This window comes from Triticum urartu, chromosome 2A (genome assembly GCF_056163025.1).
Source record: "Triticum urartu cultivar PI428250 chromosome 2A, HENAU_Tu73, whole genome shotgun sequence".
In the NCBI taxonomy this organism is placed as follows: Eukaryota; Viridiplantae; Streptophyta; class Magnoliopsida; order Poales; family Poaceae; genus Triticum; species Triticum urartu.
This window is the reverse complement of record NC_141874.1, coordinates 726,866,206-726,886,291: the sequence shown is the minus strand read 5'-3', so window position 1 is coordinate 726,886,291 and position 20,086 is coordinate 726,866,206. Positions and strand designations below refer to the sequence as shown.

The 20,086-nt window shown below is 43.9% G+C and overlaps 1 protein-coding gene across 1 annotated transcript; it reads right to left on the bottom strand.

Annotated features, from left to right (window-relative positions):
* Positions 1-1,882: 1,882 nt before the first annotated feature.
* Positions 1,883-8,413, bottom strand: LOC125540118 (ABC transporter B family member 19). Its single transcript, XM_048703708.2, has 9 exons — positions 7,795-8,413; positions 7,600-7,654; positions 6,847-7,223; positions 5,482-5,741; positions 5,067-5,383; positions 4,747-4,970; positions 3,840-4,665; positions 3,503-3,744; positions 1,883-3,319 (listed from the first exon to the last, which is right to left on the bottom strand). Exons 1-9 carry the CDS (start codon positions 8,083-8,085, stop codon positions 2,111-2,113), a joined length of 3,801 nt encoding a protein of 1,266 aa, XP_048559665.1. The 5' UTR covers positions 8,086-8,413; the 3' UTR covers positions 1,883-2,110.
* Positions 8,414-20,086: the final 11,673 nt, after the last annotated feature.

Below are 20,086 nucleotides of genomic sequence, written 5' to 3'. Positions count from 1 at the left end.
CTGGTTGTGGTGGATAGATTTACTAAATATGCTCATTTTATAGCTATGAAACATCCTATAACAGTGCAGGCTGTAGCTAGAGCTTTCTCTGATAATATCTTCAGATTGCATGGCATGCCCTTGGTAATAGTGAATGATAGAGACAATTTTTACTAGTCACTTGTGGCAATAGTTGTTCAAATAACTGAGGATCAAGCTGCACATGAGCACTAGCTATCATTCACAATCTGATGGCCAAACTGAAAGGGTAAACCAATGAGAACTACTTGAGATGTATGTGTTTTCAATAGCCAAGGAAATGGCATGGCTGACTAGCTCTAGCTGAGTGGTGGTACAACACTTCTTTCCACACCTCCCTGCAAATGACCCCATTTCAAGCTCTTTATGATTTCCTTCCTCCTGTGGTGGCAGAATCGGCACTTCCAGATACTATTTGTGAGGATAGTGATAACTTGCTACAGACCAGAGAAGTGAAAACGGAAGTGATCAAACGAAATCTCATCAAAGCACAAGCTAGAATGAAGTATTATGCTGATAAGAAGAGAAAGGAAAGGGAATTCTTTGTGGGAGACATGGTTTATTTAAAGTTACAGCCTTGTAGACACACTTCACTAAGTCTGCACAGGCATCTGAAGTTACATTCTGAATTCTATGGCCCATTTAGAGTAATGGAGTGAATTGGAAATCATGCTTACAAGCTATTATTGCCGGAAGGTTGCCAGCTGCATTGCACCTTCCATGTCAGTCAACTGAAGAAGCGCATTGGGCCAGCAGTAGTTCCTTCTTCTCACCTCCTCCTTGTTGGTCCTGATGGTATTATAAAGGTGGAACCTGAAGCAATATTGGAAAGGAAACTAATTCCTCGACCACAAGGCAACATCAGCATTCGTGTGGTCAGGTGGTTGGTTAAATGGGTGAATATGCCTATCTAAGAAGCTACTTGGGAGGACTCGGCCTGCATCCAGAAGATTTTTCCTTCTTTTCGAGCTTGAGGGCAAGCTCAGGCTCAATCGGGGGGTATTGTTAGGCCCAGTCCTAGCTCCTCCCATGTTCCTGCGTGCCAGTGCTATTTTAGTCCATCGATCGTCCATCCAACAGCTTACCTTGAAGGATACCGGTTCGTCAGCATAGACAAGCACCATCCGTTCATTGACAATCCGACGGCTACGGAGGACCCAAGTGTCGTTGTGGCCTTTCCGACAAGCCATGTGCTCTGTTTTACTTTCTTATTCTTTCCACTAGTTGTAATGGCTATAAAGCCAGCCTCCTACCTTATTCTGGACCATGTTGAATTGTATTGGGTTGTAAACCCTAGCCGCATGTGGCGAGCTAAACTACTTTCCCCTTTCTAGTGAAGAAACCCTAGTTTCAAGCCCTCTGTTCTTCTCTAAATTGAAGTGATTGTGAGCTAAATTCCCCATTTCTGAGTTCAGGGCTTGACACCTCGCTGCTCCGCCCGACGAGCCTCGATCTCGCGCGTCGCCACGCCCCCGTCGAGTCAAACCGGTCCGCCAACACCGACGCCACACGGACTTTGCCCAGTGGCGCGCGCCCTCTGGCGGTAGAGAGGGTCCGCCAACACCGACGCCACACGGACTTTGCCCAGTGACGCCCGCCCTCTGGCGGCGGAGAGGGGGAGAGGGAGATGGGTGTGGCGAGCGACGGGCGTTCCTGACGGCGGAGAGGGTCCGCCAACACCGACGCCACACGGACTTTGCCCAGTGGCGCCCGCCCTCTGGTGGCGGAGAGGGGGAAAGGGAGATGGGTGTGGCGAGCGTCGGGCGTTCCACGACCAGCTCTGGTTAGGAGGGAATGACCGCTGAACGGATCAATTCGAGACACAACACAAGGTTGCATCACACATCACACGGGAGAAAACAGCGAGAAAAACGAGAGTTGCATCATGCATTTCATCACGGAGAAGATACAGATCAAGACCAGATCACAAGGTTTGCAGTTCAAGCACAAAGAAAAGAGACCAGTAACACACGGTCGCCCTAGTATCTACACCCACTAGACCAGACCACCACCACCCACAAAAATCAAGCCTCCATCCATCCGCCCACCCACCAAGACGAAGCTGTCAAATGGTATCAATCATGCTCTTCCATCAGTTGCGGTGGTTCTGCAGCTGCAGCAGCCGCGAGTAGGCCCCCTCGGGCCGCGCCACGAGCTCCGAGTGCCCGCCATGCTCGATGATGCGCCCGTCCTGCACCACGGCGATGCGGTCCACGCCGCGGATCGTCGACAGCCGGTGCGCCACCAGCACCGTCGTCCGCCCCTTCATCAGCCGCTCCAACGCCTCCTGCAGCACGCTCTCCGACTCGGCGTCCAGCGCGCTCGTCGCCTCGTCCAGCAGCAGGATGGCCGGGTCCTTGAGCACCGCCCTGGCGATGGCGATGCGCTGCTTCTGCCCGCCCGACAGCTGCACGCCCCTCTCGCCCACCGCCGTCCGGTACCCGTCGGGGAGCTGGCTCACGAACGCGTGCACGTTGGCCGTCTTGGCCGCCTCGACCACCTCCTCCTCCGTCGCGCCTTCCTTGCCGTACGCGATGTTCTCCAGGATGCTGGAGGCGAAGAGCGCCGGCTCCTGCTGCACCAGCGCGATCTTGCGCCGCAGGGACTTGAGGTTCAGCCTCCGGATGTCCTTGCCGTCGATCATCACCTTGCCCCCTGTCGGGTCGTAGAACCGCTCGATGAGCGCAATGACGGTGCTCTTACCAGAACCACTAGCTCCCACCAGAGCCTGGCTGCGCCCGGCCTGGATCTTCAGGTTGAAATCCTTGAATATCTCAATGTCAGGGCGAGACGGATACGAGAAGTCGACATGCCGCAGCTCAATGTCGCCGCGAACAGTGGTGACCCGCTCTGCCTCCGGGTCATCGGGCTCGATCCTCGTCGCCCTGTTGAGGATGCCGAAGATGGATCGGATAGATTCGCCACCACGGACGATCTCTGGTGCAAGGCTGACCGTCTCGGCGACGGAGTTGGCGGTCACGACAAGGACGACGAAGACCTTGATGACCTTGGAGAAGGTCGACCCATGTGACCGCACCAGATGAGAACCGTACCAGAGAATGAGCGCTTCCGAGCAGTAGAGGCAGAGCTGCGAGAGGCCGTACAGAAGGCCCGCGGTCTGGCTGCGGCGCAGGATCTGCTCCTCTGGTATGCGCAGCTCATGGCTGAAGAGAGACATGACCTTGTTCTGAGCGTTGAAGGCCGCCACGGTGCGGATGTTGCTCACGCCTTCACCGGCAACCATGCTGCTCTTGGCGTGTGCTTTTGCTGTGTCACCAGCAAAGCCCTTCATCGAAAGTTGCTGCAAGCATCAAAAGAAACAACACAAAGTTTAGACCATATCCAGTTGCATTTGGTATATTTGGTTCTGATATAGATTTTGATTCAGAGAAGTGCACTAAACTGGTCTCTTTTATCATTTGCATTATCCTAGAGTGAGATACTGTTCAGTACTGAAAAAACTGGTTGACTTCGAGGAAATTACCTGAGCAAAGTTGGCAAGCACAAGAAGAGGGAAAGTGGCCAGAATAAGGATCGCCACTCTCCACTCAATGATAAAACCGACGATGAAAGATGTCATCAGGGATGTTATGTTCTGCAGTATAACTGATATCCTCTCAGCTATCGCCGACTTCACATCAGCCGCATCAACTGCTACACGAGCAGCCACGAGACTAGAGTTGTTTTCTTCTTCATCAAACCAACCAACTTCGTTCCTAAGTATCGCTGCAGCAAATGTCAAAGATTTACTGTAAGTTTAGTATGGGACCACAAAAGTACAATGATTATGATCTTTTTATGGTGCAGCAAGAAATGCATACCAGACAGCATCATCCTCCTAACTCTGGTTGTAAGATTTTCTCCCATTATGCTGAAGAAGTAATGCTGCACAAGATAAGCAACTACGGCGTATATGCCTGTGCCAATATAGATGAACACATAAAGTTTTGTCTTCTTCTCCATTTCAACGGGGTCCTGGTAGTAGAACACATCAAGCATTTCACCCATAACAATGGCGAATGTTGGACCAATGAATCCAGATAGAACAGAACCAATAGCACCCAACACCGCATACGGCCATTCAGGACCATTCAGTTTTAGGAGCTTGAAAAAGTAACCACGTGGTGCTGGGTATTTGAGGCTATTATCTGCGCTTGAGATCATCTCGATGCGCCCATCTGCTCCAGTGCTGTACTGATAGCTCAGGTTCCGTAAACTTCCCGACCTGAGGCTCAGAGATTTGGTGGACAGAGAGCTAGTCAAGTGCATCGAGCGCGACCTACGGGTAGAGGCAGCACCAAGATCTCTGTTACGTGCCGTTTCCTGAAAACGGATCAGGGAGGCATATGCTCCGGAGGTTCCCTTTGCTAAAAGTTCATCATGTGTCCCAGTCTCAATAACTTGGCCTTGTTGTAACACCGCGATCATGTTTACATTTCTGATGGTGCACAGACGGTGCGCAACAATTACGGTAGTCCTCCCAACCATCAGGCGGTCTAGAGCTTCTTGCACAATGTTCTCTGAGTCTGCGTCTAAAGCACTGGTAGCTTCATCAAGGAGCAGTATCTTGGGGTCCTTCAGCATAGCACGAGCAATCGCAATACGCTGTTTCTGACCACCAGATAGCTGAATTCCTCGCTCCCCAACCTATGAAAGAAATACAAACAAATAAATAATCGATTGATTCAACCAGACTTGATGTTATGAAACATATAAAAGTAGACTAACCATTGTGTTGTATCCATTGGGCAGGAGAGAGATGAAACTATGAGCATTGGATGCAGTTGCTGCAGCCTCAACTTCTGCCATTGTGGCATCAGGTTTTCCATAAAGTATATTCTCAATGATAGTAGTTGCAAAAAGGGCAGGTTCTTGGTTTACTAGTCCAATTTGATCCCTCAGCCACCTCAATTGAAGTGTCTTGATATCAACATTGTCCAGCAAAACCTGGCCTGCAATTCAAGGGAATTTAAGGGGATAAGATCCAACTGAAGATATATATATAGAAATAATAACACATGAGGCCTCAGTGATTAGTCAGGTATTACCTTCATTAGGATCATAGAACCTTTCTATCAAAGCCACGACAGTGCTCTTTCCAGACCCACTGCCTCCAACAACTGCAACAGTTTTCCCAGCAGGAAAGAACAGAGAGAAATCCCGAAAGATCATGGCATCAGGCCTTGATGGATAACTGAAAGTAACATCCTTGAACTCAATATTTCCGTGGACCTCCGCCAACAACTTGCCATCCTTATGATCATGAACTATGGAGGGTTTCTGGCGAATGACCTCCAACAGTTTGTATCCGGCAATCTTCCCTTTGCTGAACGCTCCAAGGTTGGAGAATGCCTGGCCAAGACTCCTGCAGAACCAAAGTTCAAGCAACGACACCAGAGACGTCAGAGCAGCAACAACAAACAAGGGAAAATAGATGAAACAGAACGAAGAATTTTTACTTACATGCCACCAACGATTGCAGAAAAGATTGCAGTAAAGGCCTTGCCACCGTCGCTCTGCCCATTCCTGATGAAGACACCAGCATACCAGAATACTAGCGCCCATGACATGCACGCTATCCCGTAAGTGCACCCAATACCAAGACCTTTTGCCATCCCGGCTTTGTAACCAAGCTTCAGTGTATTCTGGATTGCTTCAGAGTACGAATTGAGAGCTTTGCTCTCTCCAACAAATGAGTAGACTGTTCTAACTTGCGCAATTGCCTGTGAGAGAATGACAAACCAATTCATAGTCAGCACTAGGTGTGAGGTTCCAAGCAACTTGATTCCAGGAGTTACATCACAGTGACAATATAGAACATTGTTTACAGTTAGTTCTATAAAGTGTAGTAAATCAATATAAACTCATGTAATTCTAGGCAATAGTAGAGCATAAGTATATAACTAGGTCAAGTAATTGTAGGCAGTAACAGAGCATAAGGATAACTAGTTTAAGCACTTCTTTCAGAAAACAACTGGCTAAAGCACCTTTAAACTCCGACGAAAAGAAAATTGCACGTGTTTCAAAGCATTTTAGCGCTTTATGTGCACATGACCCATAAATAAACAATTCCGGTAGCATATGGGTGGATTTTCTTTTGGAATACCAGAAAAGCATATACACCAACTCCCTGCTATCCACGGTTGACTGTCTACATCCTATGCCCAAAAATAGTCGTACCCAACCTCCTATATTCCACTGTCATCACACATCATCCTTAGTTTTCCTTTTTGAATACCACATGTTGTCTTCTTCAGTTATTCTCTATGTTCCCCTTAAAATAACCAAGATATCCACGAAAAACTTTATTAATCAGCGACATTTAATATGCTTTTTTTCTGCTGAAGATAGAGTAAAATTTGCTGGACCTAGTTGATTAAGAAAATAAAATGAGAGACGATATTTGTAGGCACTCTGAAAACCAAATCTAAACGTAGGCTCAGTGGGACACTATGGCTAGAAGGATAGCATGTCGTGTAAGTCTCCTTGAAGCACAAACAAACGACAATTCCGGCGCAATGCGCTGCCCCCACCCTAGTTATGGAATTGCTCATAGGATTCCCGAGGAACAAAGGTTCAAAAGCATTAAAGCGATGTTGGTCAGTTCTCAGTTGTCATGCTGCATAAGAATACAAAGATTTTCTCATGTTTGGTTCCTGATCAGCAGGCACCACCAGAAAATTACCACCCCACCTACCCACCACCCTGAATTCAGGCAGGGAAGTCCATGGACGCACTACCCATGATGCATAGATTAATCCGACACAAATCTGAAGCGGATCCGCGACAAATATCCTATGACTAGGAGTAAGAATCAATTATTGTTACCTGCTCTGCGACGACGCCGGCATTGGCGTAGGACTCGCGGCTCTTGGAGGTGAGCCCGGTGAGCGTGTAGGCGTAGAGGCCGCCGGCGAAGGCGATGGCCGGGATGACGGCGACGCTGAGCAGCGCGAGCCGCCACGCGGAGACGAAGCCAACGACGAGCCCCGCGAAGAAGGTGGCCAGGTAGTGCATGAAGTTGCCCACCTTCTCGCCGATGGCGTCCTGCACGAGCAGCGTGTCGGTGGAGACGCCGAAGACGATGTCCCCCGTGCGCGCGTCCGTGTCGAAGAACCCCACGTCCTGCCGGAGCACGGCGTCCAGGTACGCCTTCCGGAGCGCGATCACCTGCCGCTCCCCGGTGTACATCCAGCACGCGATCTCTGCCAAGAACCCAAACAAAGAGTGTTACAGCTTCAGTCACATTAATTCCAAGATGGTACTGCAACGACTTCCACCGGCGCCGGCGAGAACTCCGGCGAGGTCGAACACGCCGGAGAAGGCGACAAACATAATTATTGTTAATTTGTTCCTGTTTGTGGTGGGATGGCGACGGGACGGGACTTGTGTTAGTGAGTGGGGTGGTCTCCGAGAGATGCCCCACAGGCCATGACCAGATCTAGTTTTGCGCATAGGACCCTGTAGTTCTTGCTATTCGTGTACCCAGCCGTAGTGCGCCGGAGGAAGCGAGAGGAGAGGGGCGTGCTGGGTATTTTGCGGAGATGTGGAGGGTGCGCCGGACGGAGACGAGGAGCTCACCTGCGTAGGAGGCGACGCAGACCACCAGTCCGAGGTAGACGAAGTAGAGCGCGTACTGCAATGGAGGAGCGAGGAAAACCAATCAGTGGTGAACGAACACTGGTGACCTTTGCGAGAGGAATGATCCGAAAACAAATCGGACAGAAGATCGAACAGTAGGAGTGGAGCGGGCGCTGTAGTACTAGTAGTACGGACCTTGGCGACCTCGTCGGTCATGGCGCGGAGGTCGGTCTGGTTCTTGCCGAAGCCGTTGATGAGGTCCCCGAAGAGCAGGAAGAAGAAGGGCATGGCGGCGCCGTGCGCCAGCGCGCCGAGGGTGCCGAGCGCCATGAGCGCCAGGTCCCACCGGTCGGCGAAGGAGAAGAGCTCGTGGAACGCCACCGCCTGGTCCGCCCGCTTCTTGCCCTGCCCCGCCGCCGCCGCATCGCACCCCGCCGACCCGTTCGCCATCTTCTCCGCCTTACCGTCCGCCGCCGGGTCCGCCATCGCAGTGCGCAGCCCGTCCAACCCTCGCCCGCTCGCTCGCTCGCACACGCGCTCAGGCCGCCATTGACGCCACCGCGCGCAGGTGCATTGGACGGCGAGGCAGGCGGCACTGCTTGGCCTTGCTTTCTTGGATTGGGGCTCCGGCTCTCGCCTCGGGTTTCGTGACGTGCAGGAGAGGTCTGCGGGCTGGGAAGGGAGGGGGGAGGAGGGTGGTGCCTTTGTGCTCCGCGCCGCGGTGGTCAGAAGCAGGCAGGGCCTCGGGGCGAGAGATAAAGAGGAGAGCGCCGAGGCGCGGCGGGGTCAGAAGATCAGACCAACTGGTGGAGTGGAGTGGGGTGGAGTGGTGGCCTCACTCGCAGTGAGCTTTTAACCTCACTCGCTCTGTTTTCCTTTTCCCAGCCAATCATGCATGCGATCGAAAATTACTAGTAGCCCCTCAATCTTCCACACAATCTACACGGCACAGTTCACATCAGTTTCGATCTACCCCATCATGATCACGAAGGGAGTTACACGATCTAATTGCCCGTGTTGCAACGATGCATACATAGTTTTAGCAGTGATCTTTCGTCCATGATACTTTTCATAATTGGTTCGATCATGTCCAATGTTTGATGATATATTTCGTAGTTATAATGCGATTTTCTGCCAAAGAAAGGTGCTTTTCATAAGTAACGGATAATCCTCTCGTCCGATGGTCAAAGATGTTTTTAAGATTAATGTGATCCTTCCGTCCAAAGATTGGTACTCTTCACAATTAACATGATCATCCCGCCCAAAAAAGATACTCTTTGTATTCGACGCGATCCTCCTGTCGTGGTGATACTTTTCATGCATTAATGCATGGCTAAAGAATTGCGTATGTTTGTGGGACGATTATGGGGCATTAATGGCTGCCTACGAAATGAACGATATGACTACAGACTCCCATTTGATTGTGCAGGTGGCTCTAACCCCACATCAAAATAGTTAGGGCCGTTTGCAAAAAAAATATTCATTTTTCATACGAATATAATCATATGTGAAATTTTTCATATCTGACCTTTGCATTGTGTTATTGGTTCTCAAAATTCCTATACGGTCCTTTTCTTTTCAGCATATTTTTAGAGAATTTTAAACCGTTGTTCAAACCAAATGTTTTCACTTCATCTGAGAATCCAATGCAACATGTATCTAAATTACTGTGAAACATCCAAACGACTACATTGTACAGTTCTTGCGTTTGACAATCATGTAGAAATCTATACAAGACATGACTTGCAATTCCTACACATTTTCTATGTGTATGTTTCTCATATCATGTGTTCTAAACGGGCCTTAGGGCATTTTGATTCACAAGATTCACAGAACACATGAATTAAAAAAATGCAAGATTAGAGTCGCATGTCATTTTCAATCCAATGAGATTGGAAAAATACGTGAATTTGCATCAACAGGTATTTGACATCACAGGGAAAGAAAAATGAGGAATTGAAACGAGAGAATTGAGTGGATGTAAGTTTCCTTGAGAACATAGTTTGAAGCAATCCTTAGAAGAAAAAATGTAAAGATTTCAATCTTGCCAATCAGACAAATGTGCATATGAAAAGTTTCTGAGGATTGAATCCACAAAAAATCCTATGATTTGCATTGAATCAAACGAGCCCTTGTGATTTGTTCAAATAGCCCACTGGTTGGTATCAGAGCTATTTTTCGACAGGCTGCTAGTCGCTCTCCGATCAACTCCTTATAAGTCGTAGTAAAGACTATATTAGCTGCAACAATGCAAGTACAATCCAAACAGCTGTCATCAATAGATTATTGAACTCACTATTGTATGCAAGACACATTTGACACCCGAAAAATAAAACAATATGCTAATGATTCAATGATAATATCCTGTTATACACCATCTATACTGTAGATTTTTTTAATTTCGTAATCCTAAACTAGAAACACCTATCAACGTATACTTATACCATACAATCCATAGAACTCTACCAAGATAGTTAAGGATACACAAAAGACATATGCACCATACTCATGCATGTGACACAAAATTATCTTATGAGATACGTGATTTTGTCTTTTGTTTTTCTCACATTTTAAGAGAAATTGTTAAAGATCTTTTCAAGGCGTGATTTTGTCTTTTGTTTTTCTCACATTTTAAGAGAAATTGTTAAAGATCTTTTCAAGACGTGATGTAGCCAAATTAAAAATAATATGTATCTTTTAGTCAAAAAACATGACTTAACTTTAGCACAACATATTAGTTTTGTTATACACATAAAAATACATCTTAAACAATTTGAAAATATAAGAGTTTTAGTATAAATAATTATATTTAACTTTAGCTAGTACAGGGCCGATAACTTGGAACCAGGAAATAGTGCACACATAAACAAAATAGTTCGTTGTTCCTGAGATTGAGAGGCAAAAGTGATGGAGGGTCGCTAGAATGAAAGCGATGATAAATGTGCAACCAATTAAATAAGTAGAGAGGCACAACCGTCATGTTTTTTGCCAACTAATTTTTCGCCCTCATCCCTATACTGTCATCAAGTTTGGACTCTAACATTATTGCAATATTTTGTATGGCATGCATCGGCAAAGAAAAGTGTTAGAAATATACCATACAGGTAATAATATTTATATTATTTATTTTTGCAAAATGAATTTGCGGCATTAATGGTTGTGTGCGAAATGAACGACACGAATATAGACTCCCCTTCGATAATACATGTGGTTCTCACCCCGCATCAAAATGGTTAGGCCTGTTTGGAACAAATGAATTTTTAGATTTTCATATGAATGGAAACATATAGGAAATTTTTCCTACTTAACCTTTGTATTGTGGCATTGGTCTCATAATTCTTATCAATCGTTTTCTTTTCTACACATTTTTGGAGTATTTTAAATAATTATTCAAACCAAATGTTTTCACTTCATCTACGAATCCAATGCAGCATGTGTCCAAATTACTATGAAACATCCACACAACTACATTGTACAATTCTTGTGTTTTACAATCGTGTAGAAATCTATACCAAACGTGACTTGCAATTCCTGCACTTTTATTATCTGTATGTTTCTCATATCATGTGTTCAGTCCTCTCTTCTTTATTTTCAGGTTAAATGGTTTCATATAGGAGAAGATCACCGGCAATGGACCTTCATGGGGCCCACAAGCCTGGGTGGCGCGCCCTGGGGGGTAGGGCGTGCCCCCATGGCTTGTGGGCCCATTGAGGCTCTTGTTCAGCACTATTTTCTTCCAAACTATTTATATATTCAAAAATAAATCTCCATAAAATTTCATGTTGTTTTGAGATCCAGAGATTTGTTCTCTCTGTTGTAGCTTTTCCAGGTCAGAATTCCAGCCGCCAGTAATCTCGATCTTTTGATGTATCTTGCATTTTAAGAGAGAAAGGGCATTATAGTTGCATCATAATGTGAAATATAACTTCAAAACAAGATAAATAACAGTAGGAAATCATGATGCAAACTGGACGTATCACACCTATACCAGAATTAACAAAAAATTCAAGGGGGAAAACTTGACGAACAATTTGCGGGCTATTGCAAGATCCTATAATAGGCTTGATTGGAGAAAACATATGGATGACATGCGGGTGCTGAACCAGGATGCATATAAGTACTTAGATGTAATTAAACCTAGCTCATGGTGCAGAGCTTTCTTCACTACATTTCCCAAGTATGACTTGCTACTGAACAATACATGTGAAGTGTTTAACAAGTGTTTTCGACATCTTTTGTTGCATGATACTCATTGCACTTCTTTTTTATGTTGAACTCCCTTCACTTTTCAAACTCAAGGTATATCATTTAAGCAAGAGAAATGCCTATAAGATCCATGCTACAGAAAAATTTAACCAACCCATGACAAGATATTATGCCAAGAATAATGAGGTTGAACATATTTGTGAAATCATATGTCCAAAGATAAGAAAGAAATTGGACAAACAGGTGAAAATGGCCAAAATTTGTGAACCTCTACCAACTGGGAAAGGAATTTTTCTAGTGCATGGTCTCACAGCAAAATATATGGTGGATGTCTACAAAGATAAGTGTGAATGTGGGAGTTGGCAGTTAAGAGGAATCCCTTGTAGACATGCAATTTCTTGCTTTAGGTACGAGAGGATCAATCCAGAGGACAAGGTGTGTCTTTCATATAGCACAAATACCTTCAAGCATTCATACCGCCAGATTATGATGCCTTGCAGAGATGAAAGATCATGGCAAAAGATTATTGGAATTGAAGTGAAACCACCTCAGTATGAAAAACATTATGGTAGGCTGTCTAAGAAGAGAAGAAAGAGTCTTGTTGAGATGGAAGAAGGGGGGAAATGAGCAGACATGGCACTATATCCCATTGGAGTGTGTGCAACTCAACACAGGACAACAAAAGAAAGTGCCCATATAAAGGTCAACAAGGGAAATCACTCAGTGTTGTTAAAGGCCACAAAAACAAGGAGGTCATAAAAGGAAGATACAAGTGAAGAGAAACATTCTTACAAATGTACACAAAAATTATTTCTCTATTTATTAGTTAGGTCATTTAATTCTTGCAACTATTGTTCATACTCTGTTTACAGCAATCTAGTACAACAACTGTTGGACATAGGAAGCAACACACTCCAACTACCGTGCTTGAGACACTCCTTCAAGTATGTTATTCTTTCTTAACATCTCAATTCCTTGAAATGAGTTCCATTGATGTTTGATGCTTCTTTAGTTGTAAGCAGGCTCAAGCATCGCAACAATCCCAATATAGATCGCATCGTGAGATGGCTACATTGTCATCTTGGAGACACAATAACTCATCGCACCCAATTAGCACTGGTTGAGGGAGAATCATTTTGGCGAGCTTGGCTAGTGGACTTCGAGTTCCACGATTGGAATTTGATGTAACGAGCAGCTCCGACCTAAATTCGTTGCTGCTTTTGATATAGTTTAGTATTTCTTTCTTCATCCTCGTTGTGTGTTGAGATTTAGATTTGAATCAAAAGCCACTTGATACAAACCAATATTTCAATAAGTAAGAGTGTCGAACCCAACGAGGAGCAGAAGGAAATGACAAGTGATTTTCAGCAAGGTATTCTCTGCAAGCACTGAAATTATCGGTAACGGATAGTTTTGTGATAAGATAAATCTTAACGGGTAACAAGTAAATAAAGTAACTAAGGTGCAACAAGGTGGCCCAATCCTTTTTGTAGCAAATTACAAGCCTGAAAAAACTCTTATATAAAGCAAGCGCTCCCGAGGACACATGGGAATTGTTGTATAGTTAGTTTTCATCATGCTCATATGATTCACATTCGTTACTTTGATACTTTGATATGTGGGTGGACCGGTGCTTGGGTGCTGCCCTTTCTTGGACAATCCTCCCATTTATGATTAACCCCTCTCGCAAGCATCCACAACTATGAAAGAAGAATTAAGGTAAACCTAGCATGAAACATATGGATCCAAATCAGCCCCTTACGAAGCAACGCATGAACTAGGGTTTAAGCTTCTGTCACTCTAGAAACCCATCATCTACTTATTACTTCCCAATGCCTTCCCCTAGGACCAAATAATGGTGAAGTGTCATGTAGTTGACGTACACATAACACCACTAGAAGGAGAGACAACATACATCTCATCAAAATATCGAACGAATACCAAATTCACATGATTACTTATAACAAGACTTCTCCCATGTCCTCGGGAACAAACGTAACTACTCACAAAACATATTTATGATTAAGATCAGAGGAGTATTAATTATCATTAAGGATCTGAAAATATAATCTTCCACTGGATAAACCAACTAGCATCAACTACAAGGAGTAATCAACACTACTAGCAACCCACAGGTACCAATCTAAGGTTTTCGGGCCAAGATCGAATACAAGAGATGAAGTAGGGTTTGAGAGGAGATGGTGCTGGTGAAGATGTTGATGGAGATTGACCCCCTCCCGATGAGAGGATCGTTGGTGATGACGATGGCTTTGATTTCCCCCTCCCGAAGGGATGTTTCCCCGGCAGAACAGCTCCGGCGGAGCCCTAAATTGGTTCTTCCCAGGTTCCGCCTCGAGACGGAATTGATCCTTCCGTCCAAAGATTGATACTCTTCACAATTAACTTGATCATCCCTCCCAAAAAAGATACTCTTCGTATTCGACGTGATCCTCCTGTAGCGATGATAATTTTCATGCATTAATGCATGGCTAAAGAATTGCATGTGTTCGTGGGACGATTTTAGGCATTAATGGCTGCCTGCGAAATGAACGACATGACTACAGACTCCCCTTTGATTGTGTAGGTGGCTCTCCCCCCACATCAAAATAGTTTGGCCCGTTTGGAACAAATGAGTTTATAGATTTTTCATATGAATGGAATCATATAGGAAAATTTTCCTATCTGAGCTTTGTATTGTAGGATTGGTTCTCAAAGTTCCTGTTGGCGTATAAATGTATTGTCTCGTTTCTTCCATCAGATCGGTCTTTCGGTTGCATTGGCTAGAGCATGCACTTCTACATTTCCTATGCGATTCTTTTCTTTTCTACACATATTTGGAGAACTTTAAAAAATTGTTCAAACTAAATATTTTCACTTCTTCTAAGAATCCAATGCAACATATGTCTAAATTAGTGTGAAACATCCAAATAAGAAATAACTACATTGTACAGTTCTTGCGCTTTACAATCATGTAGAAATCTATACAAGGCATGACTTGCAATTCCTGCACTTTTTCTATGTGTATGTTTCACATATCATGTGTTCTAAATGGGGCCTTAGGGCGTTTTGGTTCACAAGATTCACAAAACACATGAATATAAAAAAGTGCAAGATTAGAATGGCATGTCTTTTTGAATCCTATGAAATTGGCAAAGTACGTGAATTTGCATCAACAAGTGTCTAGCATCACATGGAAAGAAAAACGAGGAATTGAAACAAGAGAATTGAGCGGATGAAACTTTCCTCGAGAACATAGGTTAATGCAATCCTTAGAAGTACAAAAACGTAAAGATTTCGATATTCGAATCAGACAAATGTGCATATGAAAAGTTTCCAAGGATCGAATCCGCAAACAATCCTGTGATTTGCTTTTGAGCCCTTATGATTTGTTCAGATAGCCCAGTGGTTGGAATCAGAGCACAACCCCTCCCTATCCTCGTGGTTGTCCATGATTAGTGTTTGACAACAGTCCAGATTACGTGTGCATTACGTTAAACCACATAGTTCAATCCTAGCATATTCCCTCCCAACCTCTTTTCCAATCAGGGTTAAAAATACCATCATCCTCCTGGAACCAGGGCCGGCCCGTAGGCCAAACAAACAGGGCGATTGTCCAATCCCCTATGAGCTAGAAGCCACTACCAAGTGTGTAGTGATCCATATATTATTTGTTTCTATTTATTACGCTCAAAAATCTAGTGAATATGTAGGGTAAACCCCAATTTTGAGAACTAAGTATGCACTAGTAAACACCACATAGAAATAAATCAATGATTGTCGGCAACTATTTTTCAATAGGTTGATAGTCGCTCTCCGATGAACTACCTATAAGTTGTACTAAAGACTATATTAGCTACGGCAATGCAAATCCAATGAAGTACAATCCAAACACACGTCATCAATAAGTTATTGAACCCACTGTTATTCACGAGGTAGAAGGGCACGCCCAGGGGGTAGGCGCGCCCCCACCCTCGTGGGCCCCTCGTAGCTCCACCGACGTACTTCTTTCGCCTATATATACTCTTATACCCTAAAAACATTCAGGAGAGCCGCGAAACCACTTTTCCACCGCCGCAACCTTCTGTACCCGTGAGATCCCATCTGGGGACCTTTTCCGGTGATCTTTTTGGTTCTCAATATAAAGTTCTCCTCGATGTTCTTGGAGATCTATTCGATGTAATATTCTTTTGCGGTGTGTTTGCCGAGATCCGATGAATTGTGGATTTATGATCAAGTTTATCTATGAACAATATTTGGTTCTTCTCTGAATTCTTATATGCATGATTTGATATCTTTGCAAGTCTCTTCGAATTATCGGTTTAGTTTGGCCTACTAGATTGATCTTTCTTGCAATGGGAGAAGTGCTTAGCTTTGGGTTCAATCTTGCGGTGTCCTTTCCAAGTGACTGTAGGGGCAGCAAGGCACGTATTGTATTGTTGCCATCGAGGATAAAAAGATGGGGTTTATATCATATTGCTTGAGTTTATCCGTCTACATCATGTCATCTTGCCTAAAGCATTACTCTGTTCTTATGAACTTAATACTCTAGATGCATGTTAGATAGCGGTCGATGTGTGGAGTAATAGTAGTAGATGCAGAATCATTTCGGTCTACTTAACACGGACGTGATGCCTATATTTCATAATCATGCCTAGATATTCCCATAACTATGCGCTTTTCTATCAATTGCTCGGCAGTAATTTGTTCACCCACCGTAATACATGCTATCATGAGAGAAGCCACTAGTGAAACCTATGGCCCCCCGGGTCTATTTTATATCATATAAGTTTCCGATCTATAATTCTAGTTTACTATTTATTTTATTTTGCAATCTTTACTTTTCAATCTATACAACAAAAATACCAAAAATATTTATCTTATTATCTTTATCAGATCTCACTTTTGCAAGTGGCTGTGAAGGGATTGACAACCCCTTAATCGCGTTGGTTGCAAGGTTCTTGATTGTTTGTGCAGGTACTAGGTGACTTGTGTGTAGTCTCCTACTAGATTGATACATTGGTTCTCAAAAACTGAGGGAAATACTTACGATACTTTGTTGCATCACCCTTTCCTCTTCAAGAAAAAACCAACGCATGCTCAAGAGGTAGCAGAACTCAACAAACACCATCGGAGACACCTGTAGAGCATTTTTATAATCACCCAGTTACGTTGTGACGTTTGATAGCACACAAGGTTTTCTACGGTATTCGGGAGTTGCATAATCTCATAGTCGGAGGAACATGTATAAGTCATGAAGAAAGCAATAGTAATAAAACTAAACGATCATTATGCTAAGCTAATCGGATGGGTCTTGTCCATCACATCATTCTCTAATGATGTGATCTCGTACATCAAATGACAACACATGTCTATGGTTAGCAAACTTAACCATGTTTTATTAACGAGCTAGTCAAGTAGAGGCATACTAGGACACTCTGTTTTGTCTATGTATTCATACATGTATCAAGTTTCCGGTTAATACAATTCTAGCATGAATAATAAATATTTATCATGATATAAGGAAATATAAATAACAACTTTATTATTGCCTCTAGGGCATATTTCCTTCACCCCACCCCCCTCCGTGCTCTCAGTGTTACTCATGATCATTGATGTAACTCTTTGACCCTATGGTTGTATAACATGTACCTTGCCCTTAACATGTATTTATAATGTTAAATGATATTTTATGCTTAGTTGCAAAGAAAATAGAGAACAAATAATTTAAGAAATGTTTTCAACAAACATTTTTTTCTTTGTAGGGATTTTGATGATGGAAATATGATCTAAAGGCAATAATGAAGTATTATTTTATTTTCGTGTTCGTAACTAATGTTTATTTTTGTGCTATAATTGCAATGGTTATGAAATATGAGATTCAGAGCAAAATTAGGTTGCATGTGTGGGAACATAAACACCAAGTAGATATTTAATCTCGCCTTTAAGACTATCTCATATACCGAAGATGATTTTGTTTTTGTGATCATATGACAATGATGCAATAGCAAGGTTGCTGGCAATAATGAGAATGCATTGTTAGGAGAACAATGGTATTGGACAAACCCAACTTATGCTATACTGAGAGATCCTATTATCACTTTGTTGTATTAATTATCATGTCATGTGTTAACATCTCGTTCTTGGAACATGAGAATGCCGTGTACCTTCATACCGGATGGTCAGTTTGGGGTTGGCAAACTTTACCTGTAAATGGATGATCATAACAGTAACTTTCAGGTACATCAGAAAAGTATCTCAAGGGGCTCTATAGTTCAAGACTGACTTTTGATCCTCCAACGATGGAGAGATGCTCTCCGGGCCCACTCGGTACTAAGATATTCATCATCGTGTGGCCAGACACTATGTGATATGATCACGGGGATACCAGAATATGAAAACGATAAAAGAGAACGAAATTGGTAACAAGGATAGCTCGGTATCGTGTCATCAAGTAGTTGCTTCACGAGGATACCGATAAAAGTCTTACAACAGGTTTTGTTATGTATCGTGAAGCAAAGGGAAATGTGTTTTCAAACAAAGTGTATGCTCGATAAATATCTTTGTGTGTATGTGGGAATTAATATGGGTGTCCAGACCCCGTTGTTGATTATTGACATGTCCACATAATCTCGAACTTACAGGGTCACATGCTTATTGGTTTCATTTTGATAGAGTACCAGCAGGTATTAGGAGTATGAGAAAAGTGCAATGAAATTGTTTCAGATAATTCCAGAAATGTTCTGGAGGTCACAGAAATTTCTCGCGGTATTGGGAGTGTCCTAGAGGTACCCTGGAAGGCCCAAGAAGGTTCAAGTGCCCCGAGTAGGTTGCCTCCTTGACCGGCCCAATGCATGACAGGAAACATGACCTACTATGATAAATGCACCCATCTCAAAGTTGTGTTTTCAATCAATCTATTAAACCACCCCGAAAATGTCATGAATGTTCTAGAGATCGTAGTACGACAACACCATATGATATGTATCGTTCAAGTTTTAAACATTATCATTTTACCCTATGCAATCAAGTGTAATTCCAACACTCAATCCTATGAATTAATAAGTATATTACATCGTTCAAGTCTAATATGTATGTGGGTGCTCGCGGTTGGGGCGGCCTCGACACGCTATATATATGCTTGCGGTCATTGTGCGCTCCTCTTGCGATTGTGGCCGGTGGGAGATCAGGGTTGAGGCGTCATGCATGCGCTTGCGTCGTGCGCAGCGTCACGATGTAGTTAGTGGGAGTAACTTAGATAGTAACATAGCGCACTCCATTTTTTTTGCTTATGTGGCACGTAGTTAATGAGGAGAGAGGTGTTTAGAGTAACATAATATGTTACTGTAACATAACGCTTCCCGAGAAAGGATGAGTCTACAAGCTAATAAATGAACCCATCTATGACACTACTATTATGTTACTTTGCACTATGGAGATAATAAATTAGAATAGTGTCATATGCATGACATAGTGCACTTCAATTTTTTTTGCTTATGTAGCACGTAGTTAATGAGGAGAGATGTGTTTAGAGTAACATAATATGTTATTGTAACATAACGCTTCCCGAGGAAGGATGAGTCTACAAGCTAATAAATAAACCCATTTATTGCACTATGAAGGTAATAAATTAGACTAGTGTCATATGTATGACACTAGTATAAGTTACTCCCCACAATGACCAGCCTTAGTAATTCTTTCGTGCCATTAATTGTGTCAATTCAACCTTTCGATCTTCCCACAACCCCAACAACCACACCCACGAAAATACTACACATAGAGGAGCTAGTCTTCTACAATGTTGATCCCAGGGACGAATGCTTATGAGCAATTCATAGAGGAGTTCACCATGCCGTCCCACGGCAGGACCGGCCTCGTGGTGGTGTACACCAATGAGCCGCACTGGGTGGACCGTTGCATCGCCACATTCAAGTGGTTCCTGAAGGAGGACAAGTACATGGTCGTCGGTTTCGACCTCGAGTACACACATGCATGTTGCGCATGATCAATAGGTCGTCGTCGCCCAGTCGTGCGCACATCAGAATGGTCACATCTACCACTACTGCATAGGTCACGAGGCCTTGTGATACTGTCAATAGGTTTGTCAATAGCCCTGATTAAGAATTCGCTACGGTGCACATCACCAACGATGCAAAGGTGCTCGGTAATTCGGGCATTCTCCTACCCGAATCTCATCAACATCCAGAAGAAATACAAGATCATCGACAACGAAAAGAAGCAGGACTCCCTGGCTGACCTCGCCGCGGTCATCATCGACCCTTCT